General features: G+C 42.7%; 1 protein-coding gene across 1 annotated transcript; it reads right to left on the bottom strand.

The window, feature by feature from the left end:
* Window positions 1–6,863: 6,863 nt before the first annotated feature.
* On the bottom strand, window positions 6,864–15,578 carry THOC3 (THO complex 3). Its single transcript, XM_023185129.1, has 6 exons — window positions 14,990–15,578; window positions 14,125–14,281; window positions 12,235–12,439; window positions 8,598–8,759; window positions 8,376–8,476; window positions 6,864–7,458 (listed from the first exon to the last, which is right to left on the bottom strand). Exons 1-6 carry the CDS (start codon window positions 15,254–15,256, stop codon window positions 7,295–7,297), a joined length of 1,056 nt encoding a protein of 351 aa, XP_023040897.1. The 5' UTR covers window positions 15,257–15,578; the 3' UTR covers window positions 6,864–7,294.
* Window positions 15,579–26,542: the final 10,964 nt, after the last annotated feature.

Genomic DNA, 26,542 nt, shown 5'->3' with positions numbered 1-26,542 from the left:
GCTAGATGGAGCTGCTTCAGGCAACTCCCTCCCTCAATCATGGCATTTCCACACTGCCCCAGGTGGTCTTTCTAAAACACAACTCTTAGCTCTTTAAAGGCCTTACAGCTCCACTGGCAGGCCTTGGGCCTAACTCAGCACAGTGGTCAGGCCCTTCACAGCCCCTTAAATCCACGGGAAGCAGGACTTGGATGGGGAGAGAACCTGATCGAGCATGTCCTGTATCATGTACAGGCTCTCCCCCAGTCCTGAGCCTACAGGAGCATACTTAGTCCTTGTCTGTGAGAAAATCCTTCCACCCAGAATGGAGAGACTGATACTGGGACAGGTGACAAGATGTGCTCATGTTCATGCAGCCAGCAAGCAGCAAGGCCAAGATCAGGGCATGGGACCATTTGACCCCACAGCCCAAGTGCTTCCAAGGCAAATAGGGCCCAACTGGTTAGGAAGCTGGGCCCCGGTCCCGTGCCTGTGGGCTCTGATATCCAAACAGGCACAGGCTTTAACAAAGTCTTTAACAAAGTGACCCAGCCAACACCCAGCTGATTTCATCCAAAAAGCCTTCATGGGTCAGTCTCAGTCTTAACATCCTTCTTTGTGACCCTAATAATAGTGGGATAGGAGCTGGGAGAGACCAAAGCCCTGAAAGGATCCTCAAGAAACCACATCCTGCTGGTCACAGTAGCTCACGTCTGTAATCCCAGCACTTGGGAGGCCAAGGCAAGCAGATCATCTGAGGTCAGGAGTTCGAGACCAACCTGGCCAACATGCTGAAACCTTGTCTCTACTAAAAAATACACAAATTAGCTGGGAGTGGTGGCGTGCACCTGTGGTTCCAGCTACTCGGGAGGCTGAGGCAGGAGAATCACTTGAACCCAGGAGGTGGAGGTTGCAGTGAGCCAAGACTGCGCCACTGCACTCCAGCCTGGGTGACAGGGCGAGACTCAGTCTCAAAAAAAAAAAAGAAAAAAGAAAAGGAAAAAAAAACAGAAACCACATCCAGAAAAGAGATGGGTTAGACCATGACAGACAAGGCAGAGGAGTCCAAATGCGTTGGTCAACACTCTCCTCAATGCAAGACTATACAAGGAATCCATCCTCACCCTGCCTGCCCCGCTGCCCTGCTCCTTGTCCACACCAGACCAGGATGGTTCATGTCTCCACGCCTTTGCAGAGACCAGCCCCTCTGCCTGAAACCTTCTCCAAGAGCTGCCCGGCAGATTCCTACCCACCCTTCTAAGACAAACCCCAGTGCCTTCTTCAGGAAGCCTTCTTCCTCTGCTCCCAGGCACTGTTGTGCCATTTCTGTGACAACACTCACCTTTCCACAGACCAGAGAAGCACCAGGGCCTAGGGCGGTGGTTCTCCATCCTGTTAGAATCCCCTGAGGAGCTCGCTTGGCATAGAGACTGAACATCAGGTGGTTCCAGTATACAGCCAGGATCAAGAAAAACTGACTTCCTGGAAAAGACCTGGGCTTTGAAGCTGCACACAAATGTACAGATCCTGCTTCTCTGCCTGACAGCTGTGTCACTGGAGCAAGGAAACACAACCTGCTTCCCACCCTGTGAACTGGGGATTACAGCACCCACCACTCTGGGATCCCACCTTCTTGCCTCCTCCCCTCCCACATCCCCACCAAGCAAGGACTAACAGCCTGCTTGTCATTGTGCCCAGATTGGTGACTCCCTTCTCGTGCATTCGTTTATTTAATGGCTATTTATCGAACACCTGCTGAGTACTACTGGGCACGGTGCTGGAGATGTGGGGTACGCCTATGAACATGTCAGGCAAAACTGCCAGCACATTTGGCAGGGGAGACGGCCACAAAGGAAGCAAACAGGAGTAGCTTCCGATGATAAGTACGCTGAATAAAATTAAAATCAGTGGGAAGAGATCCAGCAATGGGGCAAAGGGAGGCTACATTAAAATTCAGGTTAGAGAGGACTGGTCTACCTGAAAGCTTAGAGAGGGCTTCTAAATTAAGATCTAAATGCTGAGAAAGCAGCCTGGGAAGATCAGATCTGAGGAAGGTGCCGTGAGAAGCCAATGGAGTGTTCTAGGCAAGGGAGAGGCGGGATCTGTCTTGCTTTTTAATGAAACCACTCACATGAATTGTCACCATCTGCACACCAGGCTGTGGGACCTTCCACCTCTGTACCCTCAGTGCTCCAGTCAGGCCTGGCACAGGAGAGGGGCTGAGTGACTGGCTGAATAAATGAACCCTCTTCCCCTTAATGCGTTGTTTCCAGGTCTCCAAGCTAAAGCTTCTCTGTCCCTTGGTTTCTGCCCATTAGCAATGTGACAACTTTCCCACAAAGAACGAGGTGAATCCCACGTTGGTGGTCAAACTCCTAAGACCCTAAGCCTTTACATCTGTGTTACTGTGAAGCCACATCTAGACTAGGCTGAACTTAAACAGCTGGGATGAAAGGAACACGGGCTTCAAACTCATACACAGACCGTTTGACCCTGAACAAGTTCTCTAACCTCCTTGAACGAGTTTTTACCTGAAGAGTAGGTCCAAGGTACAGTGGTCTGGTTTATCCCTCTCCCTTGTACAGTCCTATCCAGACGAATTCAATTTGTGGTCAACCCAACAAAGTGTGAGAGGGCCTCCCATGTGTTGAGCAAAGCACTTTGGCCGCCATTTTGGAGGAGACACAGCCCATCATAAACGTTCAATAAACAATCACGGGCCTGATCACCCTCAACCTGAGCTCGACCGTGATACTTCGGGAGAGAAGCTATTCTCGAATCTGACTGTAACCCCCCTTCAGGGTACAGTTGATGACCAGCTACAAATCAACCTGTGCCAACCCAGATTTCCTTTGGTCCTCAAGGACATCCTGAGATGACTGGACAGAGTCCTTGCTGCATCTGCCCCACTCCCTGACCTGTGTTCTAGTAACCTTATCAGGAAGGTAACAGGAAATGAGAATTTATCAACTTGTTCTTGGTAGACTCATAGTGCCCCAATGGTCCCTGACAGCGGGCAAGCTGTACCCAGTGACTCTGCCACTGATACTGCTGGTCAGGTGGGCATGTTTCCACACGTAGGTCTGCTTCTTGTAAGTGGTAAAAGAGTGAGATACTAGATGTCTTAAAATTCAATGACTTATGCCTCTTGCCGTATGTCTTAAAATTCAACAACTTATGGCTCTTCATCACTAACCATCCCAAACATGTAAACTGTTAGTAAATCTATATAAACATTGGCTAAATAGTTTCCAGTTTAGTGTTCCTGAAAGTTAAATGGCCTTAGCTCTACAAATAATAAAAAATAAGTGTCAAATGTTCATTTTCTCCAAATCCCATCCCCTTTTCAAGGCTACAATATCTTCTTTACAACCCTATATCCCTCCCTTTTAGACACAACGTGTTGAGCCCAGGGGACAGCGAAAGCCCCTTCCTAAGGTAGGAAGGTTATACAGCACACACATATGGTATTAGCACCTACATAACAAGAGCTGCTGTTTCCTACACCACCTCCCCCCCCCGCCAGTGTGCCAGGCATTTACACGCAGCAACTCATGTAACCCTCCTAAGTCACACTACCATCAGGCACATCTTAAAGACAAGCAAAATCATGGAGGTGAAGTAATTTGGCCAAAGTCTCCCTGTTGGCAATGGCAGGAAAGGATCTGAACCCAGGTATATCCATCTCTTACCTACTCACCCAGCCACACTACCAACCAGTCCAAACTGAAACCACCCGGAACCAGACACCCTTCCCTCCCTCTTCCCTCTTCCCTCCAGTGCCATCTCCTACTGGCCCTGACCATCTTCACGTCCAGGACACTGATGGCCACCACCTTGGCTTGGCTCCAAGCTGCAGCACCGCCCCTCACCTGTCCCCTGCCCTGCACTCAACTCTGCTCTACCCAAGGCCTGCACTGAGGCCACCCCCTCCCCATTCGACCCTTTCCTAGCAGGCTCAGCTAGCAGGAGCTTCGCCCTCCTCCTCCTCCACCTGTTTCTGTGCGGTCTGAGTTATGTTCCACTTGTTCACACACACTTACCCATCATGCGCCCAAACAGACTGCAAATGGAAAGCAGATCTCATATTTCTCCTCTGAACCTCCCACTGCACCCGGGGTGTGATGGATTCATAACCTCCCTTCACAGCACTCACTCTGGAATGATGAACGTGGCTCACTCGGCAGCGGCAGCATTGGAGCTGAGAAGGCTGACGGACCCGTGACAGGACCCTGTGCTCTCCCTGGGAGCTGCTCCACCTCAAGCAAGGGGAAAGCCTATTAAGCACCTCCCGTGTGCCAGGTGCTGTGCTGGACACTTTACAGACTATATCTTGTTTAATCTTCCTAACAACCCAAGGAGAAGGGGAATCATCATCCCGGGTTAATGGATGAGCAAAGTGGGCTCAGATAAATCACTGCTGGAGCCGGATTCAAATCTGATTCTGCCCAAGTATGAAGCCAGCATTATTTCCACTGCACCACAGTGTCAGAGAGAGAAAAGGAGGCAACGCCTCCCCTACATCTAGGTATCTCTGAGTTTGCAGCACACTCTATTCAACCTCTACTCTCTTCCTTAAAACAGGACCTACTTTTTAATTCTGTCTATGGGCTCTTTTTCTGCCAAAGCCAGAAGACATTTCATGGTGCTTTGTGTAACTAAAACCCTTAGGGAGTAGAAACAGGAAATGCTCAAGGGCATTTCTACCCCATTCCTGGCCACTCTAAACTGGGCCAACCCACACATCACATCACACCCCAACCAGATTCTGTCTTCTCTCTCCCAGCCCCTACCCCCCAACCCCTGCAAGACCTCCTAGGAGCCTGCTCTGGGCTTAGGCTGTTCCTTGGATCCACGTGCCTCTGGCCAGGGCTCCCTGCACCAGCCTCCCATCCCCACACAGGGTCCTCTCCCAGGACTCCAGCTGCTTAGCCTCCCACCCACACAGGTTAAGGTATGGGGAACAACAAGGCACATACACTTCACAAGCTTCCCATGTGGCATGGCTCATCCTACTCTGTATCTCACGCCATCCAAATATCTGGATCTCAGCAAAAGAGATGATACTGTACACTTAACTACCTATCAGTCTGACTTGTCATTCCAGCCAACACAGCAGTGGGACATTGGTATGTGGATACTGCAGTCTGAGCACGTGATGAGTAAGTGTGTGTGTGAACAAGTGGAGCAAATCCTACACTTGCCCTGCCAACTAAAATCTAGCTCATAGCTGACCTCCCCACTCACCCGACTTGCTGATGTGTATAGCAGAAATGGCAGAAAATGCCTCGACAGACCAAATAATAAATGGCCAGCTGTGACTCTGAATGGCATCCTTCCAGCTCTGCAGAACTAGAAAATGCACTCAAACCAAAGGGGCCCTGGGTCTGAGACGCATGTCATTTCCCCAGGATGGACCCACCTTTGAACTCCTCCAGTACTTCAAAGTCAAGGCACAGACATGGTGTCATCAAGACGTTGAGAGTCTGAAAACCTCACACACACTGGGACTCTTTGCTCATGGATGTGTGTTTTCCTGTTGCTACAAGTGTCCCACTAGTTCAATGCAAAGTTTCATCTTGTTTAAGTGACAGGCAGTGTGGATCAGTAATTTACATAAACCCAGAGGAGAAAAAAATCCACAAGGATGGAAGAGGGAATCAATCAAATATTAAGATGTAGCCCAAACCCTCAACATCTGCTTCCAGTTCTAGAGGGAATATATAAACATGGCAGAGACCACAGGAATGACAGATGGTTGCAAAAACAAGAAATAATGCATCAAAATTTACTCACAGTGACATGAACAACACCCAGCTTCTGCCGCTGAGGTGGCAAGTTGGTTTGCAACTGAAAAGTGGTTTGCAACTGAAAAGACCCTTCACCAGGGAAGGTGAGAAACGCTATTGCAAACACTACTGTGCACACGACTGCACCCGCTCTCAACGCATCACTCACTGACATGGCCCAACAGCTGACTTCTCACGGCCATGGTTTACTCATCTGTGAAGTGGGAATGGAACACTTGCAGAAACAGAGTAGCCCATTGCAAATAAAGGCACGTGGGCCTTCAAACAAACCTAGATCTGAATGCAGTCAGTTGATGAGTAACACTGAGTTACTTAAACTCCCTGAGGTAGTAAAATGGTGATAACACCCACCTCAGAAGGCTGCTGCAATCACTGAGTAACAGCTGACAAAAGTGTTCTTTATGGTAGCAGGCATGCAGAGAATGCCCAGTAACTACAAATGTCTGTCAAGACTTGTTGAGTGTTTATAATACTCCCCAACACGGTGCTGTGCCCCTTGCCTAACTTATCTTGCCATACTTGGTTTGTCTACCCTTCGTGTATGAAGATAAACATGTTTTTATACATAAACATGGACACAAGAAAACTTCTGGAAGGATATATATCAAAATTCTAATAGTAGTTACCTCTTGGTGCTAGGAATGTAATTTTTTTTTGCTTATCTTTTTCCAAAATTTTCTACCAACGTATTTCTATATGCCTCAGTATTTGCTTTAACACCAAAAAAAATTACAATATAATGAAAAACTACTGCTCTTAGGTAACAACCTCCCCAACACAACCCCTTTTTTTTAAAGGGAAGAACTAATAAAGCTTTGCTTTCCATGAGGAAACACTGTTTTTCTTTTCAATAAGAAAGCTAACTGACTTACTCCCCTCTTTACTTTGCCACCAGGAAGCTCAGAGTCAAAATTTTAGTTCAGTCATTCAATTAGCTTTGTCCCTACATTTCAGAGGATTATTGGTTGGGATATTAAATGATAGAATTATGACATTTAAATTCTCTTTCTGAAATTAAAAAAAAATACAAAACTGCAACATAAGGACATAATAATTTTTAAAGTCTTAGAAGTGCCATAATAAAAAAAGTCAGTTTATTAAATGCTCAATTCTCAAAATTATATATATATAATTATTTTTAAAAATTTCCATATCCTTCCATTCCCCTCCCTCCAAACTAAGTATAGTCCAAGTTGTATCAAACGTCACAAAGTCTACCATGTACCCAAAAGCAGAGAAGACAGGAGGTCCAGAGGACAAAGTATGCTGGGGTCACTACCCACACTGCAGAGTCCACACGAGTTAACTCACGCTGGGTGCAAAGAATAGAAAGAGCTAATACACAGAAAAAGCAAAAGAACTGGAATGGGCAGCCTGACCATAGACGTTTACAATTTATACCAATTTATAAATATTAAGGGTGCCCACCAACTCCAAGAGAACAGACCAAACTAACCACATGAAGGAAGACCTCTGCCAGGGCCTCCTCTCCCTATAATCTCCTCTCAAGAATCATTAGGAAGCCCAAACAGCTTCACAGTTCCGGCTTCCCGGCTGCTGTCATATTTGCCGTCTTTGTCATCACAGGCAAATGCCAGCAGAGGCCTTTTGGGGTGCCACGCCACTGTGAAGGTCGGAGACTCACACTGTACCTCCCATAGTTTGTCCCCTATAGAAAACAATAGAGAGAAACCAATCAATACGTTCATAACGAAGGACACATTCATTAAGTACTTACCTGTATTAACTTGTTTAATCCACCTACTAATCCCACAAGATAGACACAACTATTACCTCATTTTACAGAGAACTCCCAGGCACAGAGAGCCCACAAGCCAGCAGGGGGCAGAGCAGGCTCTGAGCACAGGTGGGTTAACTCAAGAGCAGGTCATTGAGCAGGAAAAGTGTCACTGCGTCACAGGGACATGCAATTACATGAAGGATCTGCATGGCTGGATGCTAGACAGTGTTCACCACAACGTGACTAACAGGGACATTCTTTACATAGTGGAATTTCAAGTTCTTTACTTTCCTCTTCAAAGTTTTCTATATAGTTTTAATCTTTTTACGAAGAGTGTCACAGATTTCCGAAAACAATACAGCAACATTAAAAAACAAATCTGAGAAAATTCTTTTGTAAAATGAATACTCTCCTCCGATTTTTCTATTTCCAGCTTGTTGTTTTTAAAGCAAAAACTTGCTAATTCCTTAAATTAAAAAAAAATATTTTTTCAAGTTCATATACAGGCAACAGATAAAGAGAAATATACCACAGCATTTTTTAAAAAGTGGTATTCAGATAGTGGGACCACAAGTGATGCTTTTTTCTTCCTCTTACTCTGTAGTTTAAAGTTTAAATAAATCAAAATATTTTTCTAAATCACTTTTCTCAGACCTGCCTGTTTATTTCTTAACTCTTTGCTTCCTTGCTATCCGGCAGGGAGTCAAAACATAACCACACTTGTCTAACTAAAGGAGACAAATTCATTCATGATAATGCTGATGAAGTAGTCACATGCAGAGATGAGATCACAAGAGAAGTCCTGAATGCCAAAGGTGAAAGACAGTAGATTCTCATGAGGTTACCTGTCTCCACTTCAGCAATGTCAATAAAATGGTCTTCCGATGCTGACGCCAGCATTTTCCCATCATGGCTGAAACTGAGGGTCCTTACAGGCCAATCCAGCCTATGATACAGAGTGGACAGAAGAGACATGAGAATTACCAAGTAAGAGGAGGGAACAATGTCATTCACGATAAAATAAAATTCATGTACTCAACAAGGAAAGTGCTGATAGAGTCACTTACCTGGAAAAGCACCGAACACACACTAACTCATCCACATCCCAGAGGCTAACCAAAGCATCTGCACTTCCTGTGGCAAAGTACTTCCCCATCGGGTCAAACTTGATACAGATGCAGTTGGAAGGATGGGCGTTGATGGACTGCACAGGCTTCAGTTCTGGGTAGCTGAGAAACAAGACAGACAGTGATCAAACTGCAGAAGAGGACTGTGGTGCTAAAATAATAATAGGAGACAATGAAGAAGAAAAGCAAAGATAATGCACCACCACCAAGAACTGTCATTCAAGATAACATTCCTGAAATAGAGAGAGATTTTGAACTACATTATTTAAAAAGCACAACACATACCTGAGACTACAGAACCAGAGCAACCAACATCGAGACATAGACTAGTAAAACTAGTGGACTTTAAAGAAAAAGAAAATCTGACAGCAACACTTAATGCCAAAAGAAAATGGAGTACCATATTTAAGAAAGATACACAAGCAAGAAAATGAGTCAAGGATTTTTACATCCAGCAAAACTGAATTTCAAATATAACGATACAAACAAGAAGCACATTAACGTTTTATAAAATCTATAAGCTTTATAAGTACATAAATAAGTTGCAATAAAAACTCCAGGAATAATGTTCCCATGAACGCTTCCCGAGGAATCTTAACTAGAGAATGAGCTTCAATTAAAAAAATGACTAGAGACTTATAAGGACTGGTGCTGAACACTGAATATAGTTTCTTGCAAAACTATACATGGTTTAAAGGGAGAGTATAATATGTAACAGCTGCACACTCCTACAATATATAGTACTATTTTTTTTAACGGGGGAAGAATGTAAAGAGTGTATGCAAAAAGCAAAAACTTTTTTGTTTCAAGTCATCACATTGGTGGTAGTGGCAGTAATATTGTTATTCTGAGACATCTATATGTTTACCATGGGATACAGGTAATAAGTAACCATCGGATATTCTAATTCTATGATCCCTTGCGCCCTTGAGAACCAGAATACTCAATTTGGAAGGGAAGAAACATATTTGTAATATAGAAGAGGTTTAATAAAATCCCTGGAGTCCTCAATTTTAATTGGAAGTTATCAATGTGAATTCACAAGGTATTTTATCTTTAAATATATATACACACACACATACACGTAATTCCTAGGCCAACCCAATGATAATGAACATTCCTAACTTCAGTATCATTTCTCAGTGAAAGAATGTAATGTAAGGCCTCTTTTTTTTTTTTTTTTTTTGAGGTGGAATCTCACTCAGTCGCCCAGGACGCTGGAGGGCAGTGGCACAATCTAAGCTTACTACAACCTCCACCTCCCAGGTTCAAGCGATTCTCCTGCCTCAGCCTCCCAAGCAGCTGGGATTACAGACCTGCGTCACCACGCCCAGCTAATTTTTGTATTTTGAGTAGAGACAGGGTTTCTCCATGATTGCCAGGCCTCAAGTGATCCACTCACCTCGGCCTCCCAAAGTGCCAAAGTGCTGGGATTACAGGTGTGAGCCACCACACCCAGCCAGAATGTTAAGCTTCTTAGAGAATTTTCTGATTAAAGGTCTGGGGCAAGATCGTACAAGATGAACTTGGAACATCTTATCAAACCAGAGAGCAAAAAACAGAAGACCACTGGGATTATGTCAAAAAAGGGCTCAAGAACCAACTTGAAGACGTTCTTATTGGCCAAAGATGGCATAATTTGACCTTCAATAGGCGTTAACAATTACAAGAGATGGAAACACATCAACTATGTTTAAAAACATGAGCCCACAATGATTTAAAAAAAAAAAAAAAAAAAAAAACACCTAACTGGTCATCTTTGGAGGCAGCAGGAAACGAAATCATCATCTGACAAACAGAATCAAAATTTTATCCTGCCTTCCCTAGATGAACTGCACTACTGGGTAACCAAATTGCAGACGAGAAGCAGCATCTCTTTATGCAATAGTCCAACATATAAACAGCATATGGAATCAGCAAAAGCCAAAATAGGAGAATCTCCACAGGTTACCAGTCTGGTTTTTCAGCAGCTACGTTTTAGGAAATTTCTTTTGAGTAATTTAAGAGACACAAAAGACCTATCAATTTTTTTTTTTTAAATGAGCAAAACTAGGATATCTAGGGGCTGCACATGTGGTAGACAAACTATGAAGAATCACCATAAAAGTCAGGATAGTGTTTGCTTTTGTGGAAGGGAGTTGTAATTAGGACAAAACACCTGGATGGACTTTTAGGATGACTGGAAAGAACTACTCCTCGACTTGGGCAGGGCTGCACAAGAGTTAAGCCTGTAAGAGTTCGTTAAGGTACACATTTGTGTTATGTGGTTTTCAGTATCTGCGTTTTATAATAAAAAGGTTTTTCTTAAAATATTATAGAATCCCCATTGCCTACAAAATAAAATCCAAGATACTAGGCATAAAATAAAGGCCTTTTATAATCTGGTTCCAAATTAGACTTCATCTTCCCATTATCATGCCCTCTCTTATTTCCCTTATCTGCCACCATGTCCCCAACAACCCTGACCGAACTACTCTGCAAATAAGTCATGTTCACTCATGCCTGCTTTGTCACTTATGTGGTTCCCTTTTGCTTATTCTTCAAATCCTGCTCATCTTTCAAGATAAAGTTCACAAGCTCCCTCCTTCAACTCCCCATGGAACATATCTCACTTGGCCTCGCATTGATCACCTGGGATAGTGGAAGGCTAGAATTAAACAGATCTGAATTTCAGCTCCACAATTTCATTCATTTAGAGAACAAATATTCACTAAGATCCTACTATGTGAAGCAGGTGCAGGACTAGATACTAGGGATTCAACACTAAACAAGGCAAACAACATCCCTACCATGGTGGAATTCCCAGTCTAACAAGAGACATGGGCAAATAACCATGCAATTACAACACAGAAGGAAAGTGCTTCCTACAGAAAGTACATAAAGTAAGCCTCTAACCTACCTCTAACCCTGGGGTAGCGGGAGAGCTTCCCTGAAGGGAAAGCAATATTTAAGTTGAAACTTTAAGAATACGAATTAGCCAGTTGGGCGCGGTGGTTCATGCCTGTAATCCCAGCACTTTGGGAGCCGAGGTGGGTGGATCACCTGAGGTTGGGAGTTGGAGACCAGCCTGACCAACATGGAGAAACCCTAAACTACAAAAAATACAAAATTAGCTGGGTGTGGTGGGGCATGCCTCTAATCCCAGCTACTCGGGAGGCTATGGCAGGAGAATAGCTTGAATCCGGGAGGTGGAGGTTGCGGTGAGCCAAGATCGTGCCATTGTACTCCAGCCTGGGCAACAAGAGCAAAACTCCGCCTCAAAAAAAAGAGGGTATAAATTAGTCATAATTCAAGGTGCATCCAGTTCTAGCAAACACTAGCTGACTACTGATGTAACCTCTCACCCTCAGATCCTCATCTGTCAAATGAGAAGCAAACCATCAACCCCTAGAATTTCTGTAAGGACTCAGTAAAATATAAAGTATATAAAATATACAGCCCAAATGTACTTAAAACAGGTTAGGATTCTATTTGTGTTTTAAGCTCCTTCAGGATAGGCTCACATCTAATTCATTTCCGTATCTGACACAGCACCCAGCACAAAGATATGACAGTCCCCTAAACTAGACCCCCTCACCTGAGGATGTTGATACAACCATTGCCATTTGTCAGGAAGAACATGTTGTTGTCATTGTTCCAGGAGATTTCGTTGACCTCGAACTTGAACTGCTCTTCTGCTTTGGAACGGTGCGTCTTGGCATCAATAAAGGTCACCACATCATCTTTGTTGCCTACAGCAATGGTCTGCCCATCAGGACTCCAGCAGATATTAATGTTCTCCCCTAGGAACCCAGATATAAACAGTAAGATAATCTGTTTGCTCATAACCCTCCACAAGTTTATTGTGCTATCCTAGAAAGAAGACCAGAGCTTTCTTCAGGGCTTACTCATTAAAGTCCTAGACAATGGGAGGGAGCTACTATTTATAATTCAACAATGAGTCCAGCACATTCATCTACACATTTCCTGATTTGGTCTTCACAATACTCCTCTAAGACACACTTGATTAACCCCATTTTATAGACGAAGGAAATAGGAGATAAGAAGATGAGCCAAAGTGTCAAAACTATGAAGTCACAGAGCCAAGAGTTTAAACCCAGATTTGACCCCAAAGCCCCCTTTTCTCTTACACCAGCATTTCTCAACTCTAGTCACTTGCATGCCAACATCACAATTTTTGTCCTATCCATTAAACACTATATTTTTCTTTATTCAAGATTTTTCTTAAAATTTATCCAAAAAATTTTACTTAAATAAATTTAGCAGCCGGGCACAGTGGCTCAAGCCTGTAATCCCAGCACTTTGGGAAGCCAAGTGTGTAAATCACTTAAGTCCAGGAGTTCAAGATCAGCCTGGGCAAAATGGCAAAAACCAGCTCTACAGAAAATTAGCCAGGCATGGTAGCATGTGCCTGTAGTCCCAGCTACTCAGGAGGTTGAGGTAGGAGGATGGCTTGAGCCCAGGAGGTGGAGGCTGCAGGCAGCCAATATTGTGTCACTGTACTCCATCCTGGGTAACAGGGCAAGACTCTGTCTCAAAAATAAAAATAAAAATAAATTCAGCTTTATTTGAGTAATAAATTCTATGAGCTAGTTCTTCTAGTAGACATTAAAATATCTGCAAAACTGGTTTTTAATGTTCACCCAGGCATCACCTGAATCATTCATGGATCAGCAGCTCTATACCTGGGGAAAAACTACACCATTCTGCCTCCAGAGGTAAGTCTTGTCAACAAAGTCTAGTGGCCCACACTGAACACATCAATTAAAAATCTCATCAACTTTTTCCATTCTAAAATGCATAATTTTTTCACATTTTAGTATCTATACTGTATCTTAAATTGTATCAGAAAGCATTTCAAAATTTTGGGTGTATCACAGTTATTTACCAACTTTCTTTCCTAATGGAACATCTTATGATAAATGAAAACTCAAGAGTCCCATACAGTACCAGCCTCAATACTTACAACTGAGCCTATAAATGTACTGCACAACTTTCTGGTCACTTTCTCGCAGTTTACCAAGACCATCCAAGTTTCAACCATTCTAATTAATCAGAATTTTCCATATTCTCCATGCCTTTGCACATGCTGTTCCCTCCTGGAAATGCCCCATTCCCCACCCACTGCACCTTGACCACTCAATTTCTATGGCTACCCTAAAAGTTTGCTCAAATTTGGTGAGGCCTTCCCTGGCTCCCCTAGGCAGACTTCTGTTTTCATTTCTATTCTGGGTATCCATCTTGCAGACCTCTCCATTATTAAAAGAACCATCTCTTGCTATGTTATTTGTATATACATGTCCCCTCCCCGCTGGGGAGTTCCTTGGAGCTGGAAACTCTTATTCAGCTCAGGATGTCTCATACACAGCTGAGTGCCAGACACAGAAAAGATATTCGGAAAATGGTTGTTGAATGAATTCAAACAGCTTATCTTCCTATTACCCTCTCTATCTGAATAGTCAGTCACCTTTAGTGTTCACAGTGGCAATGCATTTTGTAGTCCTGACATCCCAGATGCGAATGGTTTTATCTCCGGACGCGGTAACGAATAGGTCAGGATTACTTGGATGCCAACAAAGCTGGTCCACACTATCCCCATGTCCCCGATAATTGTTTTCTTTGACCTGAAAGAACAGAATCCAGATGTCACTTCACACAGATGTAGCTGCCTCCCATGTAACTTTCTAACCTTATTCAAACCAAGGTATGCTGGGACGAGTAAAGATCTGGGTAATACAGAATCCAGTTCTTCCAAGTCCTTTCTCCCTTCTCTTCTCCGCAGTCTTTCTGAACTGTTGTTCTCAGCTTCCACATCTATGCCCTTATTTTTGTGCCCTCCCTGGCCGCCTCCTCCTTCCTGGTTTTTCACCCTTACTCTACCATCAACGTTCCTAACACAGTTGCTCATTCCCACGGGACGCCCTATCACTTTCAAAGGGGCCCTCCTCACCACCACCACCACAGCCCCTAGCCACTCCTTACCAGCACACGAATCGACTCCAAACGAGTAAGGCTCCCACTGCAGCCCCGTCCCATCCACCCTATCCTCACCTTCAGCCGCCATCGCCAACCTCCTTATTTCCACACTCTCCACACGCCCCAATCTTCCTCTCCTCACCCCTCACGACCCCGTCACCCCCACACTCCACCTTCTCCCCACTCCCTCATCTCCACACTCCCCCCTCATCTCCATACTCCCCCTTTCTCCCTCCCTCAAGTCCACTCTCCTTTCAACCCCACGGCCCCGTTCGCCCCCCATTCGCTCTCCCACTACCACACCTCACTTCACCACGACCCCTCTCCCTAGCCTGGGCCGAGCCCCGGCAGCTCACCAACCGGTCTTTCTCCAGCAAGAAGACACTGGCCGTCTTGTCGAAGGACCCCGAGGCTAGGCGACGCCCGTCGCAACTCCAGGCCACCGAGTGCACCTTGGCGCTGTGCGCCAGGAACTCGCGCGTCTTGCTGTGGCCCCGGAACAGCTCCTGCATCCCAAGCACGTAGCGCGACGGGCCGCTGCTTACTGAGCACCACGGGGCCATTGAGCCAGGGCCGCTCTGGCCCAACGCCGAGGGCCCCATGGCTGCAGTGGGCACCGCCATGCCGAGCTCCCAACTCACAACACGCCAGCAGCCGCCAGGGTGCAATCAGTCCTGGCGCCGCTGCCGCACGCATGCGCCCGGAAGAGCGACGGCTCCTCTACGCAGGCGCGCTGTACCCCGCCCCGGAAGGGACTACAAATCCCGGTATGCAGCGCGTGCCCGCCTCTTCTTACTTAGTAATATTTGGAGTTAACTCCAAATATGCTTCACACTTAACGATTCCGAGTTTTTTAGTGTTCTTATTTCTCCCTTACCTATTCCTTGGTAGATATATGTGTATCCCTGTTTAATCGAATAAAAGAACCAACACTAACCTTCTAAACAGTTCACCCATCACCTTTCTTTTGGAGTTGTTCCCTAACTCCTAGTCTCCTCCCTTAAGAGAAAGCCCTGGGCTTTTTACTGGAGAAGGACCAGCTGGTGAGCTTGTCCCGTGAAAAGGGCTAGCGGGTGTGGAGTGAGGGAAGAGGTGTTAAGAAGGGGTCTGGAAGGGTTTTTTGTTTGTTTTTTAATAAAAATGAATTTTTTGTTTTTAAAAGGTAATGGCAGAAGCGTGTCAACCACAGCAACTCTATCTTAAATAAGAACTGGGTAAAATGAGGCTGAAACCTACTGGGTTGCATTCCCAGACTGTTAAGGCATTCTAATCACAGGATGAAATGGGAGGTCAGCACAAAATACAGGTCATAAAAACCTTGATGATAAAACAGGTTGCAGTAAAGGGGCCGGCCAAAACCAAAATGGCGACGAGAGTGAACTCTGGTCATCCTCACTGCTACACTCCCACCAGTGCCAGGATAGTTTATAAACGCCATGGCAATGTCAGGAAGTTACCCTCTATGGTCTGAAAAAGGGAGGCGTGAATAATCCACCACACTTGTTTAACAGATCATCAGGAAAAACCATAAAAATGCTCAACCAGCAGCCCTCGGGGCTGCCCTATGGAGTGGCCATTCTTTTATTCCCTTTACTTTCTTAATAAACTTGCTTTCACTTTGCCCTGCAGACTCGCCCTGAATTCTTTCTTGAGTGAGATCCAAGAACTCACTCTTGGGGTCTGGATTGGGACCAGTAACAGTATTACATGCACATGATTGTAAATATAAAAATAAAAGATACAGAGTGAAAAGTAAATGTCCACCTGCGTATCCACCCCACCTTTCATATCTCCCTTAAACCAGTGGCTTCTTGCTGGAGAAAAAAGGGGTGGTGAGCTGTCAGCGCCAGTCAAAGCCCTGGAGAAGAGCTGAGGAATGGGGGAAGGTTTTGGTGGTAAGTAGTAGTGGTAAATTTGTTTAAAAATCCAATTTTTAAAAGGCAACACGTGCACTTGGCAACAAATGTAAAAAGTATAAAAGGAAATAGATTGAAAAGTTTCCCTCCATCCTGTGTCCCCAAACTTCTCTTCTGAAAAACTTGAATTTCTTGTGTGGCCTTCCAGAGACAGTGTAAGTAAGCACCCTGACGAGGTAGATAGGTGTGTGCATAACCTCCCCCAACCCACTGCCAAAAAGGTAGCATTCCTTACACAACTTGCTTTCTATGGTAAATATGTATAGGAAATCATTTCTTGTCAGAATATGCAGACGTCTCATTCTTCTTAATGGTTGCAGTCTTTATATGAATATATAATAGTTTATTCAACTGATCCCTTCATGAATTTGCTTTTAGAACAATATTGCAGTGAATATCCCTATATAACCTTCATTGTGCACATGTGTACTTTTTTATTTGGATATATATTGCCAAAACACCTATGAAGAGGTTTAATAATCTATACTTCCACCAGCAACATAAGGAAGTGTCAGAAGGTCCTAGGTACTAAGTGAGTACACATATAAAGCGTGTGGCTTTCAGAAGGACCGTAGGAAATAAAGACCCTATCTTTCCCCAATCTTTTCCCTATCCCATTGCAACCAGAAATTCTTGGAAACTACAAAGCTTTTCAGACTCCAAGGATACCAGTGAAGTCTCTAAAATCTTGGAGTAGGAAACTATTTGGTGTCTAGTTTTCTTCCTTACCCCTATTTTTCAGGAATCTTCTTCATATATAATATATATTTTTAGATTTTTTCCTACATTTTCTACTTTTTCCTATATTTCATATTTTTTTTGCTGCATACACTGAGGACTTACAAGTCCCTGTCCAAGACACAAAAACTGAAGTAGAAAGAGGTAAAATGTCCTCTTCCAGGTCACATGACTATATGTGACAGAGGAAAGGTTAGAACTCAGATGTTACTGACTCCAAAATCTACACTCTAATTCTCAGTATCTGAAATCATGTAAATGTGACTCTTTGTATTTCTGCATTCATTTTGTATTTTTGTATGTAATTTATATTTTTTAATTTTTAATTTTTTTTTTGAGATGAAGTTTTGCTCTTATTGCCTAGGCTGGAGTGCAGTGGTGCAATCTTGGCTCACTGCAACTTCCGCCTCCCAGGTTCAAGCAAGTCTTCTGTATCAGCCTCCCAAGTAGCTGGGATTACAGGCACCACCACAATGCCTGGTTAATTTTTTGTATTTTCAGTTGAGACGGGGTTTCGCTATGTTGGCCAGGCTGGTCTTGAACTCCTGAAGTCAGGTGATCCACTCGTCTCGGCCTCCCAAAGTGCTGGGATTACAGGCGTGAGCCACCGTGTCCAGCCTGTAATGTATATTTTTTACTTAATTTCCCCTTGTGTTCCTTTTCTATATTCTGTAAACATGGATGTTAGAACATCAGTTGTGAGAAATATATCCCACTGCTCTTGCCTGAGACAGAAACTGGTATAACATTTCAAATTGGACTACCACACATCTTGGGGTAGTGGTGAGACTGAAGTCAGAGTCTCTCAAAGGGGAGAGAAAATTTAGGGAAACAGAGTCATGGGCCATTTTTAAAAACATTTTATTTAGAAACATTCAAATTTACAGAAAAGTTGCAAGAATACTAAAAAGCACTGCTATTCCTGTGACACAGATTCACCGAGTTAGCATTTTGTTCCATTTGTTTTCTTTTTTTAATTTTAATTTTTATTTATTTATTTATTTTGAGACACAGTCTTACTCTGTCACCCAGGCTGCAGTGCAGTGGTGTGATCTTGGCTCACTGCAACCTCCGCTTGCCAGGTTCAAGCAATTCTCATGCCTCAGCCACCTGAGTAGCTGGGATTACAGTCATGCACCACCCTACCCGCTAATTTTTTGTATGTTTTGCAGAGATGGAGTTTCTCCATGTTGGCCAGGCTGGTCTCAAACTCCTGGCCTCAAGCAATTCACCTGACCTGGCCTCCCAAAGTGCTGAGATTACAGGCATGAGTCACTGCGCCCGGTCTCCATTTGCTTTCTCTTCATACATCTACATTACTACTCTTTTGTCTAAACATTTGGCAATTGTGCATTAGTCCGTTCTCACATTGCTATAGGGAACTACCAGAGACTGGATAATTTATAAAGAAAGAGGTTTGGCCGGGGGCGGTGGCTCAAGCCTGTAATCCCAGCACTTTGGGAGGCCGAGGCGGGTGGATCACGAGGTCAGGAGATCAAGACCATCCTGGCTAACATGGTGAAACCCCGTCTCTACTAAAAAAAAATACAAAAAAACTAGCCGGGCGTGGTGGCGGGCGCCTGTAGTCCCAGCTACTCGGAGGCTGAGGCGGGAGAATGGCGTGAACCCGGGAGGCGGAGCTTGCAGTGAGCCGAGATCGCGTCTGCACTCCAGCCTGGGCGACACAGCAAGAGACTCCGTCTCAAAAAAAAAAAAGAAAAGAAAAAAAAGAGGTTTAATTGGGTCAGGCGCAGTGGCTCACGCCTGTAATCCCAGAACTTTGGGAGGCCAAGGCGGGTGGATCATGAGGTCAGGAGTTCAAGGCCAGCCTGGCCAAGATGGTGAAAGCTCGTCTCTACAAAAATACAATAAAATTAGCCGGGCATGGTGGCGTGTGCCTGTAGTCCCAGCTACTCAGGAGGCTGAGGCAGAGAATTGCTTGAACCCAGGAGGCAGAGGTTGCAGTGAGCCGAGATCGCACCACTGCACTCCAGCCTGGGCTACAGAGCGAGACACTGTCTCAAAAAAAAAAGAGGTTTAATTGGCTCGTGGTTCCATAGGCTGTCAGGAAGCATGGCTGGGCAGGCCTCAGGAAACAGAGAGACGGCGAGGTACCACACACTTTTAAATAACCAGATGTCGTAAGAACTCAGTCACTAACAAGAACAGCAAGGGGGGAAATTCGTTCCGATGATCCAATCACCTCTCACCAGGCCCCTCCTCCAACACTGGGGATTACAATTGGAGATTTTGTCAGGGACACAAATCCAAGACATATCAAATTGTAAGTTGTGTACATCTTATCCTTTACCCCTAAATATTTCACTATTTTCTAAGAAATAGGATATTCTGTTTCCTACCCCCAGTATAGTTATCGATGTTGGTAAATTGAACAGAAACATGGAATTTTATTTAATCTACTGTCTGTATTGTATTTGTGTCAGTTTAGCCAGAAATGTTCTTTATAGCATTCTTTTCTTTCAGTACATGTTCCAGTCTAGAACCTCATACTATATTTAGTTATTATATGTCCTTAGTCTCCTTGAATCTATAAAAGTTCCCCAGTATTTCTGTGCCTATTATGACATCAACATTTTTGAAGAATGCAGTTGATGGACCATTTTTACAGTTCCTTCTCTCACCCAGAAATCTCTCTTAGGAGATAATCAAACTCAAACTAAGAATTTTTTTACACATGTGAGTCTTGGGGACTTCAGGGTCATTCAAGGCAGAATCAGGCCATAAACAGTAATGCCAGAGATGACAGGATGTGTAGAGGGACAGGGGAAAACATCCTACAGTGAAGGAAGAGTAGGGGAGTCTTGAAGTATAAGTCCTTTGGGGGTCAGAGGACTTTTGAGAAGCTGATGTTGTAAAAGAAAACAGGCTTGTCACCTCTGGCAAAGCCTCAACATATGGGTATGTAGCAATCAGGGTTCAGCCAGAGAAGCAGAACAATTGGAAGATAATTAATTCTATCAGGTAAGTGAAGAAATCATACTAAAGAAAAGATACAGAGTTTCATTTCAGCAGCTTAAAATTTTAAATCACAAAGCTGATAATATTACAGCTTAATTATATACCAGACTAATATTCAGAATGAAAGCAGATATGTATATATATGTTATGCTTTAGTCACATATATGTGATTTTTAAATATAAATATATATTTACATATTTAAATGTTTATATGATAAAATACCTAGATATAAATTTATACAAAATACATAAAAATTTTTTTACCAAAAATTACTGATTTTAAGAATTATTTAAGCTGGTGTGGTGGCTCACACCTGTAATCCCAGCACTTTGGAGGCTGAGGTGGGTGGACCACCTGATGTAAGGAGTTTGAGACCAGCCTGGCCAACGTGATGAAACCCCGTCTCTACTAAAAATACAAAAATTAGCTGAGCGTGGTGGCGCACAACTGTAGTTCCAGCTACTCAGAAGGCTGAGGCAAGAGCATCAAATGAACCCAGGAGATGGAGGTTGCAGTGAGTCAAGATCATGCCACTGCACTCCAGGTTGGAGGACAGAACAAGACTCTGTCTCAACAACAACAACAAAAATTGTTTAGAGGCCAGTGGAATTTTGGTGAAAAAACTAGACAGGAAAAAATTAGGAAATGATTTATAGAGGAAGTACCCATAGATGTAATTCAAAACAAACCAAGAATATTGCTCTACAGAACTCCTACTGCTCCCTTAAGTGTTTGGATATACAAAACAGAGACCTCACCGATTCTCCATATAAAGATGGGTTTAAGTGTTCAGACTGGGTAAGGTCATGGGAGAGTTGAGTTGCTCTGTATGAAAATGAAACGAATAGGCCGGGCACAGTGGCTCACGCCTGTAATCCCAACACTTTGGGAGGTTGAGGCAGGCAGATCATCTGAGATCAGGAGTTCGATACCAGCCTGGCCAGCAGAATGAAACCCCATCTCTACTAAAAATACAAAAATTAGCCAGGCATGGTGGTGCAAGCATATAGTCCCAGCTATTAGGAGGCTGAGGCAGGAGAATTGCTTGAACCTGAAAGGCGGAGGTTGCAGTAAGCTGAGATGGTGCCACTGCACTCCAGCCTAGGTGACAGAGTGAGACTCCATCTCAAAAAATAAAAAATAAAATGAAAATGAAAATGAAAAAAAAAATTTTTTAATATTTTGGGGGAATACCAAGACAGAGCAGCACAAACCAGCAGAGTGGAGCACTGCATAGGTAGAAAGGGGAGATCTTAGGTCCCTTAGGACAGGTGGCTGTTTTTGCAAATGCCTTCTTAAAATCACAAGGCACACAAGGAACAGGAAAATATGGCCTCATCAAAGTAACAAAATAAATCTCCAGAAACCAACTTTAAGGAAACACAGGCTTCAGGCTTACTAAACAAAGACTTTAAAACAATGGTCTTTATCAAATATACTCAATGAGACACTGAATTAAAGGAATCAGGAAAACAATACATGAACACAATAGGATATTAGCAAAGAGACAGAAATTATTTTTAAAAAGAACCAAACAGGCATCTTTGAAAAATAAGCTAACTAAATTGGAAAATTAACTAGAGGGGTTCAACATCAGAATTGAATGGGCAGAAGAATCAGTGAACTTGAAGAAACATCATTTGGAATTATGAAGTCTGAGAAGCAAAAAGAAAAAAACAATGAAGAAAAGTGAACAGAGCCTAGGGAGCATGTGGAACAACATTAAGTGGACCAAATTATATGCTCTTAGAATTCAAGAAAGAGAAGAGAGAGGCACAGAGAGAAACACAGAGGGAAAAATATAGACTCTTCTTTTTTCTTTTTTAATTAAGATGGAGTCTTATTCTGTCACCCAGACTAGGGTGCAGTGGCACAATCTTGGCTCACTGCAACTTCTGCCTCCCAGGTTCAAGCAATTCTCGTGTCTCAGCTTCCAAAGTAGCTGGGACTATGGGTGCTAAGTTTTTTTTTTTTTTTTTTTTTTTTTAGTATTTTTAGTAGAGACGGGGTTTCACCATGTTGGCCAGGCTGGTCTCGAACTCCTGACCTCAGGTGATCCGCCTGCCTTGGGCTCCCAAAGTGTGGGATTACAGGCGTGAGCCACCACTCCCAGCCTAAAAATAGACTTTAAGTAAAAATAAAACTGTTACAAGAAACAGAGGAGAATATTATATAATGGGGAAAGGGTCAATTCACCAAGAAGATATAACAATTAAAAACATTTATGCAATAAATATTAGAGCCTAAATATACATAGCAAACATTGACAGAATTGAAGAGAGAAATAGACAACTTGAAAAAAATAGTAGGAGACTTTAGTATTTCACTTTCAATAACAGATAGAACAACTAGACAGAAGATCAATGAGGAAATACAAGAACTTGAACAACACTATAGACCAAATGGCCCTAACAGACGTAAACAACACAATCCATCCAACAACAGAATATACTTTTTTAAAAGTGCATATGAAACATTCTCCCAGATAGATGATGTGTTAGGCCACAAAACAAGTCTTAATGAATTTTAAAAGATTAAAATCATACAAAATATTGTTTCCAATCACAATGGAAAGAAATCAATAGTAAAAGTTGTGCTGAAAAATCCACAAATACGTAAAAATTAAACAACACATTCCTTAATCCCAGATATTCAGGAGGCTGAAGTGGAAGGATCACTTGAGCCCAGGCATTTGAGGCTGCAGTGAGCTTTGATCATGCCACTGCACTCCAACTTGGATGATGAAGCAAGAGCTCATCTCTAAAGAAAATAAAAGAGAGAACAAAACAATACACTCTCAAATAACAATGGCTCAAAAGAAAAAAAATCACAAGGGAAATTAGAAAATATCTTGAGACAAATAAAAATAAAAACAAATGCACCAAAATGTGTGGGATGCAGCAAACATAGTACTAAAAAGGAAATTTGCAGCTGTAATTGCTTGCATAAAAAATAAGAACCCAAATCAATAATGTGACTTTATACCTTAAGGAACTAGAAAAATAACAAATGAAACTGAAACCTAGCAGAGGAAAAGAAATAATGAAGATTTGAGAAGAGATCAACAAAACAGAGAATAGAAAACAACTTTTAAAATTAATAAAACAAGAGTTGGTTCTTCCATAAGATCAGCAAAACTACCAACTGACTAAGAAAATGAGAGAGAAGACTCAAATAACTAAAATCAGAAATGAAAGGAGACATTGCTGCTGCTTTTACAGAAATAAAAAAGGATCATAGATAGTAATGTGAATACTTACATGATGAAAAATTAGATAACTAGATGAAGTGAATAAAATCCTAGAAATATACAATCTACCAAGAGTGAATCTAGACAAACAGAAAACTTGAATAGACTACAATTAATAAGGAGATTTAATCTATAACCAAAAACCTTTCAACAACAACCAAAACAACAACAACAAAAAAAAAAAAAAACATAAAACAAAACCCTAGAACAAGATGGTTTCACTAGTAAATTCTACCAAACATTTATGGAAAAATTAACAGCAATCCTCCTAAACTGTTAAAAAGACCGAAGAGAGGACACCTCCCACTTACTCTGTAAGGCCAGCATTACCCTAATACCAAAGTCAAACAAATACACTACAAGGAAAGAAAACCACAGGCCAGCATCCCTGATAAACACTGAAGTGAAAATCCTCAACAAAATACTAGCCAACAGAATTTAACAATGCTTTAAAATTACTATATACCACAACCAAGTGGGATTTATTTCTGGAATGCAAGGATGATTTAACATACAAAAAACAACCAGTGTGGCCAGGTGCAGTGGCTCATGCCTGTAATCCCAACACTTTGGGAGGCCAAGGCAGGCAGATCACCTGAGGTCAGGAGTTTGAGACCAGCCTGGCCAACATGTTGAAACCCTGTCTCTACTAAAAATACAAAAATTAGCTGGGCATGGTGGCAGGTGCCTGTAATCCCAGCTACTCGGGAGGCTGAGGCAGGATAATCTGAACCTAGGAGACGGAGGCTGCAGTGAGCTGAAATCGTGCCAATGCACTCCAGCCTGCATGACAGAGTGAGATGCCATCTCAAAAAAAAAAATGCATTTCTCCACATAAACAGAATTAAATACAAAACCACAAGATCATCTCAATTGATTCAGAAAGAACATTTGACAAAATTCAACATATTTTCATGATAAAAAGTACCCAGCAAACTAGAAATAAAAGAGAACTACCTCAATATAATAAAGGCCATATATGTAAAGCCTACAGCTAACATGTTAAATGGTTAAAGACTAAAAGCTCTAGGATCACAAACAAGAACAAAGATCCCTGCTTTTGCCACTTCTATTCAACATAGTACTGGAAGTCCTAACTGGAGCAAGCAGGCAAGAAAAAGAAATATAAAGCATCTAAATTGGAAAAAAACATAAAATTATCTCTCTTCTCAGATGACATATTTTATGTAGGAAACCCTGAAGAGTCCAAAAAAAAAAAAAAAAACTGTTAGAACAATCACTAATCATTACAAAAATGCAAATCAGGCCAGGCATGGTGGCTCATACCTACAATCTCAGCACTTTGGGAGGCCGAGGTGAGAGACTGGCTTGAGCCCAGGAGTTCAAGACCAGCCTGGGCAACAGGGTAAAACACGGTCTCCACAAAAAATACAAAATGTAGCTGGGTGGGGTGGTGTGTGCCTGAAGTCTAGCTACTCAGGAGGCTGAGGCAGGAAAAGCACCTGAGCCTGGGAAGTCAAGGCTGCAGTGAACTATGATCATGCCACTGCACTCCAGCCTGGGCAACGAGAGAGAGACCCTGTCTCAAAAAAGAATAAAAAAGCAAAAATTAAAATTGAAATGATAATGAGATACTATTTCATACCCATTATGATGGCTACTATTAAAAAAAAAAAACAGAAAACGAAAAATGTTGGCAAGGGTGTATAGAAATTGAAACCACTGTGCCCTATTGGTGGGAATGGAAAATGGTGTGGTCACATTGGAAAACAGTATGGCTATTTCCCAAAAAGTTAAAAATAGAATTACCATATGATAAAACAATTCTGTTTTAGGGTATAGACCCAAAAAGAATTGAAAATCAGGGTCTCAAGGAGATCGGCATATACACATGTTCATAGTAGCATTATTCACAATGGTGAAAAGATGGAAGAAATCCAAGTGTTTAGTGACAGATGAATGGGTAAGCAAGATGTGATAAATACATATAATAGAATATCATTCAGCTTTAAAAAGAAAGGAAATTCTGATGCATGCTACAACATGAGTTTGAACTTTGAACACATTTTGCAAAGTGAAATAAGCCAGTTACGAAAACAAATGCTGTATGATTCCACTTATATGAGATTTTTAGAACAGTCTAATTCATAGAAACAGAAAGTAGATTAGTGGTTGCCAGAGGCTGAGGGAAGGGGAGAATTGCAGGGAGTTACTGTTTAATGGGTATTGAATTCGAGTTCAGCAAGATAAAAAGTGTTCTGGAGACAGATGGTGGGGATGGTTGCACAACAATGTTAATGTACTTTGTAAACCAAAAATAAAATTCTAACCACCCCCTGCCCCACCATTGGAATGGACTTCTCTTGGCAAGAGCATTCCAAGGCTAACCGGGAGGACTGGTTCTGACCATGATGGGGAGCAGGGAGCAGACATGTCTCATTATGCCCTCTTCTCTTTCACAATTACTGATAGAACAGACTCTTGAAGTCTGATGAAAAACATTTACAATCTGTTCTCTCTGAAGCCTGGTACCTGGAAGCTTCATCTGCATGATAAAACTTTGGTCTCCACGACTCCTAATGATCACAACCCAGACATTCCTTTCTACTGATTCCGGGTCTTTAGATAATAACATAACTCTTTCAAACCACTGCCAATCAGAAAATGTTTAAATCTACCTATAACCTGGAAGCACCCCCTCCTTCAAATTGTCTGGCCTTTCCAGACTGAACCAATGTACATCTTACATGTACTTTATTGATATCTCCTGTCTCCCTAAAATGTATAAAACTAGGCCATGCCTGTAGGGAAAAGAAAAAGAGATCAGACTGTTACTGTGTCTATGTAGAAAGGGAAGACATAGGAAATTCCATTTTGATCTGTACCTTAAACAATTGCTTCGCTGAGATGTTGTTAATTTGTGACTTTGCCCCAGCCACTCTGCCCCAACCTTGAGCTCATAAAAACATGTGTTGTATGGAATCAAGGTTTAAGAGATTCCATACAACACATGTTGTATGTTGTATGGAATCAACATGGGCTGTGCAGGACGTGCCTTGTTAAC

Source organism: Piliocolobus tephrosceles, chromosome 4 (genome assembly GCF_002776525.5).
Source record: "Piliocolobus tephrosceles isolate RC106 chromosome 4, ASM277652v3, whole genome shotgun sequence".
NCBI lineage: Eukaryota > Metazoa > Chordata > Mammalia > Primates > Cercopithecidae > Piliocolobus > Piliocolobus tephrosceles.
Note: the sequence above shows the minus strand (reverse complement) of the source record. Positions and strands in the feature narration are given on the sequence as shown.

What these genes read in the sequence shown, in the direction of transcription:
- THOC3 (XM_023185129.1), bottom strand. Translation starts at nt 15,256, where the DNA reads ATGGCGGTGCCCACTGCAGCCATGGGGCCCTCGGCGTTGGGCCAGAGC. An exon ending in TGCTGGAGAAAGACCGGTTG is followed by an intron (nt 14,282 to 14,989) that starts GTGAGCTGCCGG and finishes CTGTTCTTTCAG; the next exon opens with GTCAAAGAAAACAATTATCG. An exon ending in TGTGTTCGGTGCTTTTCCAG is followed by an intron (nt 8,477 to 8,597) that starts GTAAGTGACTCT and finishes TCTGTATCATAG; the next exon opens with GCTGGATTGGCCTGTAAGGA.